Genomic DNA, 17,500 nt, shown 5'->3' on the forward strand with positions numbered 1-17,500 from the left:
GAAACTAAAAGCAGAGCGCTTTCGTATATTACATATTCAATGCAAAATACATAGAAAGGATTACTGTATACATACATATATTATAATACATATATATGTTATTTATAATCCTTCCTTTTCATACACTTTACATTGGACGTATTACACGAAAGCGCTTTTCCTCAATTAGTTTCTCCTTCCCAGTGATCACTCTTGCATATATATATATATATATATATATATATATATATATATATATGCTGAACACCACAGGGAAAAGAAAAATTCTTGGAATCCGAGCGCTTTCGTGATATTTTCACATCCTCAAGTGCTCGGATTCCAAGAATTTTTCTTTTCCCTGTGGTGTTCAACATATCGGTGTAGTCACGTGTGTTTTGTGATACTTGTGCATATATATATATATATATATATATACATTTTTGGAAGCTCTGCCATGGGATTCGAACCCTGGCCCGTGTGTCCATAATCACGAGGTCAAGACGCTAGCAACTGAGCTACGTGTGATGGTTCAAAAGGACTGTACAAGTCCCCTTTTGACCTTGTGATTATGGACGCACAGGTCAGGGTTCGAATCCCATGGCAGAGCTTCCAAAAATGTTCAATCTGTCTTTAACACACACACACACACATATATATATATACATATTATATATTTTTAATTAATAGCAATGAGCCAAGCCAGGCGACATGACACATCATCACAAGGAAAATAAAAATATATATTTAAATTAAATAATGATGACGTGAGACAACCACGTGGACATCAGCCATCACCGAAAGCAAAACGTCTCGTCTCCTTACCTGTCACTTTATCCCTGATGAGTTTGCAGGACTCAAGATCTCCTATCGAGGCGAACAGTGACCGAATCTCCTCCTGCGTCATATTCTGGGGCAAGTAGTTGACGATCAGATTCGTCTTCGACTCCTCCACGTGGCCTGACTGGGAGGAGTTTGAGGAGCCGGTACCGTTTTGGGTGCACCCGTCCATACCGCTGCCGTTCATCATACCGGGCATGCACGATCTCACTGTCGAACTGCGGATGGGGGGGGGGGGAGAGAACGGCAGAGAACGGAACGGTCAGTCACGGGGGTGGAGAAAAAAAAAATAACAATAATAATGTGGATAGGAGGTAAAGGGAACACGGGCTGAGGGTAATACTTTTATTCCTGACTAGTTTCGCCTGAGTGGCTTCTTCAAACTAGTCAGGAATAAAAGTATTTCCCTCAGCCCGTGTTCCCTTCACCTATCCACATTCGTCACAATGTATACACAATAATAATAATAATAATAATAATACAAGAGGTATATATACACCCAATATCCTCCTTTCCCACAACCATAAATAAAAAAGTATTAATAATAATAATAATATAAGCGGGATATATACACCCCATATCCTCCCCTTCCTGACCTCCATAAGTACAATCGAGAATAGTTACTTTTAAGCAACAAATTCGATATTGCACAGGGATGACGGAGAAAGAAACGGACAGTGGAAGATGATACACATTCAGTTGATAACAATGATAATAATATTCAGTAAATAATATTATTTAATAAACAATACTAATAATAATAAAGGTGGACTGATACACACCAAATCACCCCCTCATTTTATATATATATATATATATATATATATATATATATATATATATACATATGAACTTTCGGAGTAATTTTTTTTCTAACATTGGGGAGAGCGGTTAAGGCCCTGAAATCAAACAAACAGTATTACAAAACTCGTTAAGAAAAGAACCAACGTGTTTCCTCATAATCTATATAAAAAAAAATTATAACAATAATTTAAAAAAAAATTTGCAACGTAAATACAAGCAACACCAACAAACCAATAAATAATAATTCAAGAAATAATAAACGTTCCGTGTTGTGACACAGCAAACGATAAAGTTCTCAGAATGCTTAAACCTCCGCAAGGCCAGGACTAATTCAGGAAAAAAAAAAAAAAAAAAAAGATAAATAAATAAATAAATAAAAATCAAATAAAAATAAACAAATATTTATAAATAAATTAAAACAAAAACATAGCTTCCTCTTTTTTCGGTTTAAAAAACAAAACACTTTTGATGGAATCTTGATCGCCAACTTTTCTTCCCAAATAGTAAACGAACTCCCGAACCAATTTTTTGTACTTTAATACGAGGAGGGCAAGAAGGAAGAGGAGGAGGGCAAGGAGGAAGAGGAAGAAGACAAGGAAGGAGAAAAACTAGGACAAGGAGTAAGAAAGGGAAGAGGAAGAAGACGGAGTAGGAGGATAATGAGGAAGAAGAGGAGGAGGAGGAGGAGGAGGGGGAGACAATAACTAGGACAAGGAGTTATATACCAATTCATTATTATTTACTATTTACCTGTTTGTTTATTATTTAACTATACCTATGCATTTATTTATGTATCTTATTTGTTATTTACATTATTATAGCTTTTATTTATTATTTTATTATTATTATGATTTTTTTCGCATCCGACCTAGATATGGACCAAAAGGTCTCCTGTCAGCATGCTCCGCCTTTGTAATCTTTTGTAAACGGAAGAAGAGGACGAGGAGGACGAGGAGGACAAGGAGTAGGAGGAAGAGGAGGAAGAGGAGGAGAAGGAAGATATGGTGGACACGAACAATTTGTGTGCGTGCGTGCGTGTGTGTTCACCATCATGGTGTTGGACCACGTGTTGGACTCGTGATCGACAGCTATTAACCTCCCTGAAGAAAGCTCAGAGCTCGTAACATATGACCGATCTATGAGTAATACTGCGACCTTACACGCACACACAGCTCCCTGCCCACGAGTGTCGGAGTAACGACTCGCAGCGCAGCGATACAGAAATTATTTCAGCCCTGGGCGGGATTCGAACCCGGACCGCCGTAGTGGCGGCCGGGAACTCTACCGACTGCGCCACGAGATGTGTGATGTGTGTTCGTTCCAAGGATATTTTGCCTGAATAAAGGACGCCTCCCCCCCCCCCCGTCGCTACTCGAATTTCCGCTACAAAGGATCTCATCCGCCGAACGCAACCGCTAGGCAAAGGCGGAGGCGGAGCGGCCAAGGCAACGCAATCGTTTCCCTTCCTAAATCAAACACTTTTTTTTTTCATTTTAATTTTTTTTTTTTTAATTTAAATATTTCTTCTTCTTCTTCTTCTATGGAATAGTTAAATTAGTTTAGGTCAGGCTAGGAGCTAATAGATTACCAGAGTATGTTTGCGCGATTCTGAAAAAAATACAATACTAAAATCAATAATAATAAAAATGAAAAAGTAAACAACAATGATAATAAAAATTACAAATCAAAACAACAATGATAACATTAAAATAATTATAACATTAATGATAAAATAAATAATTGTAACATTAATGATAAAATAAATAATTATAAATTATAAAATAAAATAATTATAAAATAATAAATAAATTAATAAATACACGAAACTACACCAACCCTCCATATCCACTGTTCAATTACACTCAATCATTATTATTATTATCAAAATTAATCAATTTATGTATATATTCTTAAAGAAATAATATTTCTGGATATAAGGACACATACAATAGGTACGTTCAGGTAGACACGCCCACTCCTAATTAATCATAAAAAAATAACAAATAAATAAAAACAACGGCATGAGACCCTATGGCCTACACTAGGCAGTTCCATGTCCATGACCACCTGTCATCTACAAAGCTGTCTAGCCTGGAGTCTGGGGGCTTTCAAAAGAACATAAGAATGAAGGAGACTGCAAGAGACCATATGGCCTACACTAGGTAGTTCCATGTCCATGACCACCCGGCATCCATAAAGTTGTCTAACTTTTTTTTTTCTATAAAACGACCTATAATAGTTTCAGCGCTCGTTAACTAACTACTATCATAGTTACTAAAGTCTTGTTATTACGTTCGTTAATCCATTCAACTCCGATGACAAGATGTCTTGTCATTTGGTCAAATAAAACAAAAAATCATAAAACACCAAAATGTTTGATCAAACACCAGAAAAATATGACGCCAGTCCTCGCTTCGCTCGCGAGCGAAGCGAGGACTGACGTCATATTTTTCTGGTGTTTGATCAAACATTTTGGTGTTTTATGATTTTTTGTTTTATTTGACCAAATGACAAGACATCTTGTCATCGGAGTTGAATGGGTTAATCACTTTGTTGGGGTAAACCAATTCTTGCCTCTTTCCTTCATGACGTACAAGACGTTAGCGACATGACGTCATATGTGCAAGAATGACGTCATGACGTACAAGACTTTGGCGACATGACGTCTCTTTCCTTCATGACGTACAAGACGTTAGCGACATGACGTCATGATGTGCAAGAATGACGTCATGACGTACAAGACTTTGGCGACATGACGTCATGATGCACACGACTTTGGCGACATGACGTCATGATGCACACGACTTTGGCGACATGACGTCATGATGCACACGACTTTGGCGACATGACGTCATGATGCACACGACTTTGGCGACATGACGTCATGATGCACACGACTTTGGCGACATGACGTCATGATGCACACGACTTTGGCGACATGACGTCATGATGTACACGACTTTGGCGACATGACGTCATGTACACGACTTTGGCGACATGACGTCATGATGTACACGACTTTGGCGACATGACGTCATGATGTACACGACTTTGGCGACATGACGTCATGATGTACAAGACTTTAGCGAAATGATGTCATGACATGTACAAGACGTTACCGATATGACGTCACGATGTACAAGACTTTAGCGAAATGACGTCATTATGTACAATACTTTAGCGACATGACGTCATGATGTATAAGACTTTGGCGACATGACGTCATGACGTACAAGATTTTTAGCGATATGACGTCATGTACTCTGTTGGTCGGTGGCTGTTACACGCCCACAAATAAAAATATATTCAATAATAATAATAATAATAATAATAATGACATTCGGTACCTCTTTTAATCAACAGCAATACGGTTATAACAACACTGACAAGAATGCCAGAAAATTAACATCAATAACAATTCCGATTAACAATAATTGTAATACCATTTGCCAAATGTTGTATTAATATTAAAACGTACTCGTTCCAAAAGCAGGCCTTCATTTGTATATTATACACACACACACACATATATATATATATATATATATATGTTGCATCCACTCCGACAGCTGCCTTGCAATGTCATTTCCTCGGGGACACCGGGGGGGAGGGGGGGATAATGCGACGCACTTGACAGGCTTCCATCTGGCTAAGGCGCGTGCCAAAGGTATGACTGAGTCTGGGTGTAGAGAGAAGAGGGGGAAGGAGAAGAAGAGGAAGAGAGGAGGAAGAGAGGAGGGAGAGAGGAGCGGGAGAGGGATAAGCAGAGGGACAGGAAGGGGGAGGAGAGGGAGAGAGGGAGGAGGAAGAGAGGGAAGAGAGGGGAAGGAGAGAGAGGAGACAGTGAAGGAGAGGTGGAGAGAGGGAGAAGAAAGGGAGGAAGGAGAGAGAGAGAGAGAGAGAGAGAGAGAGAGAGAGAGAGAGAGAGAGAGAGAGAAATGTGTTCCAGCGCTCTCCTTGGGAACTCTCTCTCTCTCTAATATTGACTGCGAATTCTGGAGTGACGTTAACACGGTTAAGATTAGACTGGATCGTCTTAATTAAGGTTAGGGCAGGTCAGTCAGGTCGACTGCTCTATTGTTTTGTTAGGCAAGCTCAACTGTACTTAGGTCAGGTCAAAGTTGGTTTATGGTTAGGTCAACTCAACTAAGGTTGTGTTAGGTTAGGTCAAGTCAATTCAAATAAAATAAAATTAGGTCAGGTCAGTTTGGTTACGTTAGGTCAACTCAACTAAGGTTACGCTAGGTCAGGTCAACTCAGATTAGATTAGGTCAGGTCAACTCAAAAATAAGGTTAGGTCAGGTGAACTGAATTAGGGTTATTCAGGTAAATTCAAAATTAGGTTAGGTCAACTTAGATCAGGTCCACTCAAATAAGGTTAGGTCAACTTGGGTTAGTTCAGGTCAACTCAGGTTATGTTAGGTCAGGTCAGGACTCGGAATTTGGCGAAACGGGAACTAGTCACTCCTGGTTGCCGCCAGGCGATTTTATTCAGCCGTGGACGGGTGTACAATTCTGTGGCCAGCTCAGCGAGGCCATATATATATATATATATATTAACAACCACAATGCACTTTAATTCTAAGCCATCAACATCGGGAGACCCAATGGAGGCCACATGCAGAAACTGAAATGCGGTACTGCCAAGGACTCGAACCCAGCAATCACATGACAAGTGCCGTAGTAACTTACCAACTACGCTATCAAGAGATATATTATTCTGGCGAAATTATTCCTAAGATTCACAATTCTGGCGAGTGCGGTTAAATGCACACAATATTACTTATTTGTAATATCAAGTATCATTATGACCGCAAGGAGGTCGTGTTTACTTGTTGGCAACTTGACACGGGTTTTATATATCTTAATTAATTTTTATCATTTCCCCCCCTTACCTCCCGTGTAAGGGGGGGGGGGTAGCCTTTGGTATATGTATTATTATTACTAATTATTATTATTTTCTTTTTCATGGTGAACTAGGACCGCAGTAACACACCAGTGAAGTTGAATTGTGATCCAGTTCTGGGTATTTATCATTTATTATTATTATTATTATGAACGGCCATGGCTGAGGTTTGCACGCTTAGCACTTCCCGTTTAATCATTACTAATTAACGTTGTTACCATTACTAACAATTATTATCATTATTATTATGATAGCGGATTAGAGGGTCGCCACCTGCGACGGCGGTAGAGATAAGTTCGAACCTATGCCTCCAGCGAGTTGGACCAAGGGTATGGTTCATTCAATTCCACGCTATACGAAAAAGTCCTCTGAGAGGGTCACCGTCCTAGCCTCCGTATAGGACGTTAATCCGGACACCAAGAACTAAGTTTTTCTCCGCTGGACGGGACGGGGACCGACCTCGGTATTTCTGAGTTGGTAGTCCGTCACGCTACAGACTGAACCGCGCGGTTTCCCTATTACCAGCGTTATTACCAATATTAATTACCAGCATTACCATATAATACTAATGGTTTTAGTGTCGAATGATACAAAATATACTATTTACTGATAGTCGTAAATTACGACCAATTACTAATCATTACTATTACTGTTATTCCCATTACCAAACATGAAAAAACACACACACACACAACGCTGCGGGTTGTTACTCCAACTCCCGTGGGCGTGGAGTTGGGGTGTGTTTGTGCGCGTGTAAGGTCAAAGCATTACCCATAGATCGGGAGGGAAATAGCTGTCGATCACGAGTCCAACACGTGATCCAAGACTATGGTGAATCTCACACACACACACACACACACTTTAAACAAAAAAATAAAAATAAATACTTTGGTCTTCGTCAAACAAGATCCTGTTGTTGCAAATATATATATATATTATATATATATATAAATATATATATATATATATATATATATTATATATATATATTATTATATATATATAAATATAAAATATATAAATAAAAAAAATTAGAATTAAATAAACTAATTAATCTCAACATGAACTGCAGCGTCCTATGATCATTAGTCCCCCCCCCAACCCCGGTCTGAAAGGTGGGAGGATCCCATGGGGGGGATAGGCGTGGGGGGGAGAGGGGAAGAGAAGGGTTGGGTAGTGTGTGGTGGGAGTGAGGGGAGTGGGGGAGGGGGGAAGTGGGCTGTGGGAGACGAGGGAATGTGATGAGAGGGGGATAGGAGGGGGAGGATGGAAGAACGGGATGGTGATAGGAAGAAGAGGGGATGTCATAGGTCGAGGAGGGGCGGGGGTAACACGGGATAAAAAATAATAATAATAATAATTATCATTACGATAATAATGATAATAAATAAATAAATAACAAATGCACGAGAGGGAAATAGAGGGCTCGAGAGTGTCGGAGGAAAGGGAGAATGGGGAGATATATAAAGTCGTTTAGGGTAACGAGGGGGAAAATATAGGGAATTTGGGGAGAAATATAAGGTCGTTTAGGGTAACTAAGGGAAAATATAGGGAATTTGGGGAGAAATAAAAAGGTCGTTTAGGGTAACTAGGGGGAAAATATAGGGAATTTTGGGGAGAAATATAAAGTCGTTTAGGGTAACTAGAGGGGAAATATAGGGAATTTAGGGAGAAATATTTAGTCTTTAAGGTAACTAGGGGAAAATATAGGGAATTTGGGGGAAAGGGAAACTGGAAATATAACGTTTAGGGTAACTAGGGGGGAAAATATAGGGAATCTGGGGGGGAAATAAGGGAAACGAAAAGGGGAGAAGGTAAGATGAGGGGAAACAGCTGGGGAGACGAAAGAGGGAAGTGCCTCAGGGGAGGAAAGGGTGGGAGGATTTCCCCCCCAAGAAATCAGGGGGGCTTAATACACTCAATATATAGAGAAATAAAGACAAAAATATTAAATTCGAAATCGGGAAATTTGAACATACACACACAGGATTCGAACCCAGCCTATGACAGTTTCCTTTTCCTCCAAAAGCAGCCAGACGGTTCTAGTCATGGAACTGCCTAGTGTAGGCCTTATGGTCTCTTGCAGTCTCCTTCATTCTTATGCTATTATGCCAGTGGCAAGCCTACGGGCGATGGCTTAAAAAAAAAAAAAAAAAAAAAAATTATATATATATATATATATAATAAAAGATAAAATAATAAATAAATAAAAAACAAATATATATATATATATATGTATACATTACTAAATAAAAACACAAGTAATTATGACCAAATTATTTTCATAAAACATAATAAATCTATTCAGGAACCGCCCACACTTGCGCGCCAAAACAGTTAAGCCGCATTTGGTAAATAAAATAAATAAATAAAAAAAATTAATAAATAAAATATAATTTTAAAAAAATCAGGAAGAATCAGATCCTGCTGAAGAAGAAGAAGAAGAAGAAGAAGAAGAGAGAGAGAGGACTTGTTGACGCGGGGTCCCGTTAATCCAACACAGCCTCCGATTCCCCCCACCCGAGCAGCGTGGCGGGTGGGAGGGATGCCCCTTTCCGCCACGAGGTGCCAAGATGGCCGCCGCCGGTTCCCTCTACCCGAAGAGTTCGAATCCTGTGTGTCATATCGGGTACAATACACCCAAAGGGTCATTTTCCCCCTTTATGAAGGGGGGTAGACGTGCTTTATGGAACTGCCTAGTGTATGCCTTACGGTCTCTTGCAGTCTCCTTCATTCTTATGTTCTTATATACACCCATCCAGAGCCGCATAGAGGCAATGCAGTTAGGCACAGCTCCAGAATATGATTAGAAAATAGAGCAGCAATGGCGCCTGAGTTGCCAACATCTGAATTAATTGAATTTTGGCACTTAACAAATCACAAATTTATAATTAATTATAAATCTGTAATTGGCCCATATACAAGAACGAATTTATGTCTAATTAACGAACAAAATGCCTGCAGTCTTTTTTATGGTTAAATCGAATTTGTAACGAATAACTATAATTTATAATTGACAAGAACGAAACGCCAGCGTCATCTGCATTATAATTATCAATTAAGATTAATTCTATTTTTAATTATTTAAAACCATAATGGATAATCAAGAAAAATATATAAAATAATACATTATTATCATCACTATTATATTATTTTCTATTTTTTTGTGTGCTTAAAAGGGGCGGGGGTGAGTGACGTCACCAAACCCGACGAGAGGGGGAGAGTGTGGGAGAGTGTGGGAGAGTGAAAGGAGTGTGGAGAGGGGGAGAGTGTGGGAGAGTGAAAGGAGTGTGGAGAGGGGGAGAGGGAGGAGTGTGGGGAGAGGGAGTGTGGGGGGAAAGGTGGGAGTGTGGGGGAAAGGTGGGAGTGAGGGGAGAGGTGGGAGAGTGAGGGGAGAGGTGGGAGAGTGAGGGGAGAGGGGTGAGGGGGAGAGTGAGGAGAGAGGGAGAGTGAAGAGAGAGGGAGAGTGAAGAGAGAGGGAGAGTGAAGAGTGTGGGGAGGGGGGGAGAGGGGAGAGTGAGGGGAATCCCCTTCCTGGATTAATGTCGCTCAGCGGCGGACTTTGGATATTTGCTTCTGGCTAAGAAACGAGTGTTCTCCCCTCCTCCTCCTCCCTCCCTCACCCTTCGCCGTCACCAGAGATAAAAAAAACAAGAAAAAGAATCAAATAAATAATTTTAAGTATATAAAAAATAACGAGTTTATAGAAATATCGAAATCTGAAAATGGTGCATGATGGTGATTGCGATAATGATGATGATAACGATGACGGTGATGACAATGATGGTGACGATAATGGCGATGATAGTGATAATGATAGTGGTGATGATGATAATGATAGTGGTGATGATAGTGATAATGACGATGATAGTGATAATGATGGTGATGATAGTGACAATGATTATGATAATGATGTTGGTGATGATGATAGTGATAATGACGGCGTGGGAACGACTCGCGTTGCGCTACAGCGTCTATCCGCTGAAGGCGAAGCCGAGAAATCCGGCTCCGGGGAAGCCCAGACGGGCACAGCCCGGCTCGTCTATAGATACGAAATCTCCAGCAAACTCCCTATTATTATTTGAAATATAAATAATAATAAATGATAATAATAATAATAATAACACTGATAAACAACCTATAGACGTCCAGCAATCTATTGTTTGAAATATAAATAATAATAACAATAATAATAACACTAAAAACAAGCTATAGACGTCCAGTAAACTATTGTTTGAAATATAAATAACAATAATAATAATAATAACACTGATAAACAAGCTACAGACGTCCAGTAAACTATTTTGAAAAATAAATAATAACAATAATGATAACACTGATAAACAAGCTATAGACGCAAACTATTGAAATATAAATAATAATAATAATAATAATACTGATAAACAAGCTATAGACATACAGCAAACTATTATTATATGAAATAATAGTAATAAAATGACCAGTCCTTGCAAACTATTAATTCCATACAAAGATTTGTAATAATTAAAATAATAATTATAATAAATAATTATGTCATAAATTCATTGAGCAAGCCACTTGCTAAAGAAGGGGACAGGGAGAGGGGAAAGCAGGGGGGGGATGAGGGGAAACCAGGGAGGGAAATGAAGGGGAGAGGGAGTGAGAAAGTGAATGGGAAAGGAGGGGAAACGAAGGGGGGGAAAGGAGAAAAGGCGTGGAAAAGGAAGGTAAAGGAGGGGAAACGAAGGGGGAAGGGGAAAGGACGGGAAACGGAGGAGGAAGGGGAAAAGGAGGGGAAAGGGAAAAAGGCGTGGAAAAGGAAGGGAAACGAAGGGGGGAGGGGAAAGGAGGGGAAACGAAGGGGGAAGGGGAAAAGGAGGGGAAAGAAAGGGGGAAAGGAGATAAAAGGAGGGGAAAGAAAAGGCGTGGAAAAGGAAGGGAAAGGAGGGGAAAGGAGGGGAAAGGAGGGAAAACGAAGGGGGGAGGGGGAAGGAGGGAGAAAGGGAAATAAAGAGAAAAGGGGGGAAAGGAGATGAAGGGGAAAGGGGAAAAACGAAAAAAAGGGGAAAGACGGGGATGGGGAGAAAGAGGGGAAATGAAGAAACCAGATTGCGTGTCTTCTCTCCCAGACCAACACGTGTGTAGAAGACAAATTCATCTCCAGCGACCCTCTACGGCCCAGATCCACGCAGCACGCCCCACCCCCCTCTTCATCAACCAAGTGGCCAGGTGATTCGATTCGTAAAAAAGAGAGCGAGAGAGAGAAAGAGAGGGGAGCGCATAGAGAGATGTCGTTATTCCATCACATTAGCTCCATTAAAAAAAAAAAAAAAAAAAAAAAAAAAAAAAAAAAAAAAAAAAGAGAGATAAAAGATTGGGTAACGACCTCACGCACCCCCACCCCCCTGCGAGAGGGGCGTCAGAGAGGCCCGTCTCCCCCGCCGCAAATTCTTCAAACACCGTCAAACCTCCTCACATCCACAGAGTTTCCTTTCACACGGATCGACTTTTCGCCGTCCACGACACGACGCCGTGCACTGAAATAACCATGGTTGTGTCGATGGACACTAACACGTGGTCGTGACGTGTGAAGGCATCCATTGACACCATGGCTACTTAAGAGCACGACGTCGTGTCGTGGACAGCGCACGGCGAAAACTCGATCCGTGTGGAATGAACCTTAAGGGTGCAGCCCCGTGGGTATGGCACTCGGTCCCTGGTCTGGGCCCAAGACCTCTAACACACAACCGGCGACTGATCGCAGAGTACACGTGACGTCAACAACTCGTTGCTAATAAAAGTAATAAAAAAAAAAATTACAATAAATAATAAAATATTCATAACAGATAATAATTGGAATATTAATTACAATTATAATAAATAATAATAACAATAGATAATTGAAATACTAATTGCAATCATAATAAATAATATTCGTGGCTTATAATAGGAATAATTATAATCATAATTACAATAAATAATAATACTATAGGAATAATAATTATAATACAAAAATATTCATAGCTAATAACTGAATATTAATTATAAATAATAAAATCACAGTTAACAATAGGAATAATTACAATTATAAAAATACAAAAATATTCTTAACTAAACTGGGAATAACAATTATAATTCATAATGCTAAAATATTCATCATAATAGTAATAAAAGGAATCATAATTATAACAATAAAAATAATAATAATAATAATAATAAAATCCTTTGGTCCCGTAGCCTGAGCTTAAAACAAAGAAAAAAAGAAAAGAAATTTAATTAATTTCGATAAACAAATAATACAAACAAGATCAATAATAATAAATTTATCAAAATTATCAAATCATGAATTGGAAACACTACAATAATTACATTATACAAAATTATACGATAAATTGGTTACACTACAATAACAACAATAATAAATTAATAATAACGACAAACTACAGAAAAAAAAAAGCTGGTCAAGCATTCGCCCACCATCGCTACGCTCGTCGTGCCCCGCTCCCCAGCCTGGAAAACCGCAGCCCCACAGCGTGCGGCAACGCTCTCGAAAGGTCTCCCGAGTGTTGTATTCTATTGTATTTTACCTTTTGTATGAATGTATCTATATATGTACGTGTGTATATATGTATCTATGTATGCATATGTCTATATATGTACGTGTGTATATATTATATATATATATATATATATATATATACACACACACGTGTGTATATATGTATATATGTATGTACGTGTGTATATATGTATCTATATATGTATGTACGTGTATATATGTATCTATATATGTTCGTGTGTATATATGTACGTGTGTATATATGTATATATATGTATGTACGTGTGTATATATGTATCTATATATGTACGTGTGTATATATGTATCTATATATGTACGTGTGTATATATGTACAATAGAATGTACGTATGCATAGATGAGTGTGTGTATGTGTGTGTGTGTGTGTGTGTGTGTACACACAAGTGCAACCTTAGTAACTAAAGTTCTTGGTACAATTCACAACAGAGCTCTTGAGCTAACAGAGTAATAACTAAGGTCAAACTAAGGCTTAGTAACCAAGGTCAGATAAAAAGGGCAAGAGAAAGTCAACTCATTCCGAGGACCATGTGCCGGCCCTCGGGGCCGCACCTCCATATGGACGCTCGGGTTCCGAAGCCGGGCGTGGCCTGGGGGTGGGGGGACGCTTCTTCCCGACGTCCCTCTACTGAACAAAGGAGAGTGCCACGCCCCATTATAATAAAATCGGGCGACGGCATCATATCCCCCCAGCGGGGGGAAACATGGGGGAATCCCCCCAAGAGGCGTTCGATAGACAATGGCCGGGGGGGGGGGTAGCAACCCCCCATATCGACGTCATCCGATTCTTAGATCACGTGTTGGACTCGTGATCGACAGCTATTTCCCTCCCTGATGAGAGCTCATATATGACCGTAATACTGTGACCTTACACGCACACACCCAACTCCCCCGCCCACGAGAGTTGGAGTAATAACCCGCAGCGCAGCGATACTGAAATTATTTCAGCCCTGGGCGGGATTCGAACCCGGACCTCAGTAGTGGCAGCCAGGAACTCTACCAACTGCGCCACGAGGTTGTGTGTGTGTATGTGTGTGTGTGTATGTATGTGTACACATGTACGACGTCACTTATGGCAAATGCATCTAACATTGTAATATCGCTTTCGGAAAAAAAAAAAAAATTCTATGTTTTTCAACTTGATACATCATGGCCGCTAACACAACGTGAAGATGTAATATACGAAAGCGCTCTGCTTTGTTAGTTTCTTTTTTCAAAGTGGTCTACTTTGCATATACACACACACACTATACCAACCTAGGATCTAGAGTTCTAGAAGAACAGTGGGAGGGGGGAGAGGGGGAGAAGGGGGGCTTTACTAACATCAGAACAGGAGTGTGGAACAATTTCATGTCTTTGTTATGGTTGCCGTCGAACGATTGCATACTTCTCCCTGAGAGGCACCTCTCTTTCTCTCTCTGTTATTCACTAAGTTCTCTCTATTAGGGACGGAAACGCCCTTTTCATCCTCTCTCTCTCTCTCTCCTCTCTTCCGATATACTTGTGGCCACCTCCTGAACAGCCGTTCCAGTTTCCGAAAGAGAAGGCGTGGTCCGCTTCCGTTGCTCACAACGGAAATTTCCGATGGATTTCCGACATCGGAAAGAAATTCCCGACATCGGAAAGAAGTTCCCGACATCGGAAAGAAATTCCCAACATTGGAAAGAAATTCCCGACATCGGAAAGAAATTCCCGATAGCGGGAACCGGCGAAATTGTCTAATCACGCAAGCACGGACACCCAAACACGAAACTCGCTTTGTCCAATGGCTTATAACCTAACCTTACGTAACAATTTCATAGAAAGAAAAACAGGACCTTAAAAAATAAAAAAAAATAAAAAAAATAATATAAGGGGGGGGGAGGAATAGAACTCTGGAACATTCTCGAAGCGTCGGCACCGGTCCCCCTCCCCACCATGGAGGGAATAAAATCACCCAACGCCAGAGCCAGATTGGACCAACCGACAAACTCAAGGATGCCAATGCCTCTAGTATTTGGCGCCACACAGATTAAAATCACCTGGCGACAAGATTATCAAAGTGAGGGGGAGGGGGGAGGGGGAGGTGGCACCCAGTCACACAGCTGAATAAAATCGCCACATCGTTTCTGGCTTCCGAGGCGCAAAAGCCGTCAGACAGCGAATCGCGTGGCTATGCGGCAAACATAACCCAGTTGGCTGACGCGGTGTGGTTAGGTTAGGTTAGGTTAGGTTAAGTTAGCCTAAGGTGAGGTAAGGTTAGGTTAGGTTAAGTTAGGTTAAGTTAGGTGAGGTTAGGTTAGCCTAAGGTGAGGTTAGCCTAGGGTTAAGTTAGGTTAGGTGAGGTGAGGTTAGGTTAGGTTAGCCTAAGTAAACATCAATGCTAAAAGATAAATAAATAAATAAATAAAATAAATAATTGGCGCCAACAAACCCAAAAAATGACAAATCACCTCGTTGGGGAGATATGGGGAATGATCCTGTGTAAGTGGTTAAAAACGCACACACACGTACACGCACACACACACACACACACACACACAATGCACATGTGAGTCACGGAGATCGATCCAGTGACCGGGGTCTACACACAGTCATCCAGGCACTAGGCATGATCTCGGGAAAGGGGTATACTGACGTACACACAAGTCCCCCCACCCCCCGCCCTCCTATGACAAGAAAAAAAAAAATCCACCAGAGACACTGTAGGCATGATCCAGTGAACAGGGTCTACTAGGGGGCTTACAGAAACACACACACGACTTGCTCCTCGGGTATGATCCCATGAGCAGGGTCTACTGGAAGCCCACCTTGTTCCTCTGGGTATGATCCTGTAACAGGCGTCTACCGACAAACATACACAAACCCCCTTTGTTCCTTCAGGAATGATCCCGTGAACGGGGTCTACCGTGAGCGAGACACACCTTGTTCCTCCTGTCTCAGGAGGCTTTGACGGGGCTGGTCCGCGCCACTACGCCGCCCCCAGCCGACAGCCTCCACTAAAGCCGCCTTCGAGTTGTTCTTCTTCTTCTTCTTCTCCTTCTTCGGAGTGGAACTCCGTGGGGTGCTCGCGGTTCCTAAGGAATGGGGGGGTAGCTTTCGCGAAAAGTTGGAGGGGGGGGAATAGGACCGGGGGGGTGGAAGGGGGGGAGTTTAGAGTTGGGCGTCACCACCGAAGATGCCCCCCAAAGAGACAAACAATAATGTACTAACAGCGTTTTTTCTTCAACTTTTTCGTCTCAAATTATTATTTTTTCTTTTTGAAAAAACGACGACCGCAACACGCGTGATAGTCACTGGCTGTCGTGAGAGCCGAGAGTGAGAGTATGGCGCGAGAGAGGTCCAAAACAAAATACGGTCGTCGTGTTCGTCGAGAGGTAGTGACCAAAAAAATAATAAAAAAAAAAGTTCCTTTCTTTCTCTTTTTAAGGGGGGGGGGGGGAGAACAAAGAGATCAACCAAGGTCCGAAAAAAGAGGCGCTCTCTTTCTCTCTTTCGACCTCTCGACTCCTCTCTCTCTCTCGCTCTTTATCGGGGCGGGGTAGAAACCAACGCGCCACGTACCACGGCCTCAGAGTAACTGTGGCGGTGACAAGGCGTTCAACGCGAGGCAGCCGAGGAGGAGGAGGAGGAAGAGGAGGAGGAAGAGGATGAGGAGGAAGAGGAGGAGAAGAGGAGGAGGAGCTTCGCCCAGCTGCCAAACGTACGACGCCTCCTCCTCCTCCTCCTCTTCCCCGCCCGCGAGAAGGCAAAGCTTACACCGCCTATGTATGTGCACATACGTACACACACACACACATACGTACACACATACATACATACACGTTGGAAAAATTGAAAACTTCACACGAAGTGTAGGGGCGCATGTGTACATACATGAGCATCCGCACACACACAAACAAATTTTATGTGTGTGTGTGTGTGTGTGTGTATGTGTGTGTATGTGTGTGTATGTATGTGTGTGTGTGCGTGTGTGTACGCGCGCGCGTCACCATTCTAACCCTATCTCTCTTTCCTCTCTTTGTTTCGCTCTCTTTAGGCTCCCCTCCCACTCCCCCCTCTCTCTTCCCCTATCTCCCCCCTCTCTTCATTGATCTCCCCTTTACTCTTTATCTCCCCCCCTCTCTCTTTATCTATCCCAACCCCCCCCATCCTCTCCTCCCCCTGCCCGGAGTATTAACTGCATAAACTTTATGGGGTACCCCTACGGACCAGCGGCACGCCTCTTTACAAAGGCGAATCATGCCGACAGGAGACCTTTTGGTCCATAACTAGGTCGGATGCGAAAAAATAATGATAAAGATATAATAAAATAAATAAGTAAATGCATAGGTATAGTTAAATAACAAACAGGTAAATAGTAATAATAAATTGACATATAACTAATAATAAATGAAAAATCAAGTAATAATAAACAGACA

The 17,500-nt window shown here is 41.3% G+C and overlaps 1 protein-coding gene across 17 annotated transcripts in view; it reads right to left on the reverse strand.

The window, feature by feature from the left end:
• Positions 1-17,500, reverse strand: part of LOC143031548 (ELAV-like protein 1) — a 486,883-nt gene that overhangs the window by 142,058 nt on the left and 327,325 nt on the right. For 12 of the 17 annotated variants that reach the window (XM_076195556.1, XM_076195553.1, XM_076195551.1 and 9 more), the window contains 2 exons: positions 16,004-16,156; positions 802-1,034 (listed from right to left, as the gene is read on the reverse strand). In XM_076195556.1, the coding sequence (XP_076051671.1) occupies positions 802-1,015 (214 nt within the window). In that variant the 5' untranslated portion in view covers positions 1,016-1,034; positions 16,004-16,156. Of the gene's footprint in view, positions 1-801; positions 1,035-16,003; positions 16,669-17,500 lie in introns of those variants that run through there. The other 5 variants (XM_076195544.1, XM_076195546.1, XM_076195547.1 and 2 more) reach the window with 2 other exon arrangements.

This window comes from Oratosquilla oratoria, chromosome 12 (genome assembly GCF_046742065.1).
Source record: "Oratosquilla oratoria isolate Oo_2021 chromosome 12, ASM4674206v1, whole genome shotgun sequence".
NCBI lineage: Eukaryota > Metazoa > Arthropoda > Malacostraca > Stomatopoda > Squillidae > Oratosquilla > Oratosquilla oratoria.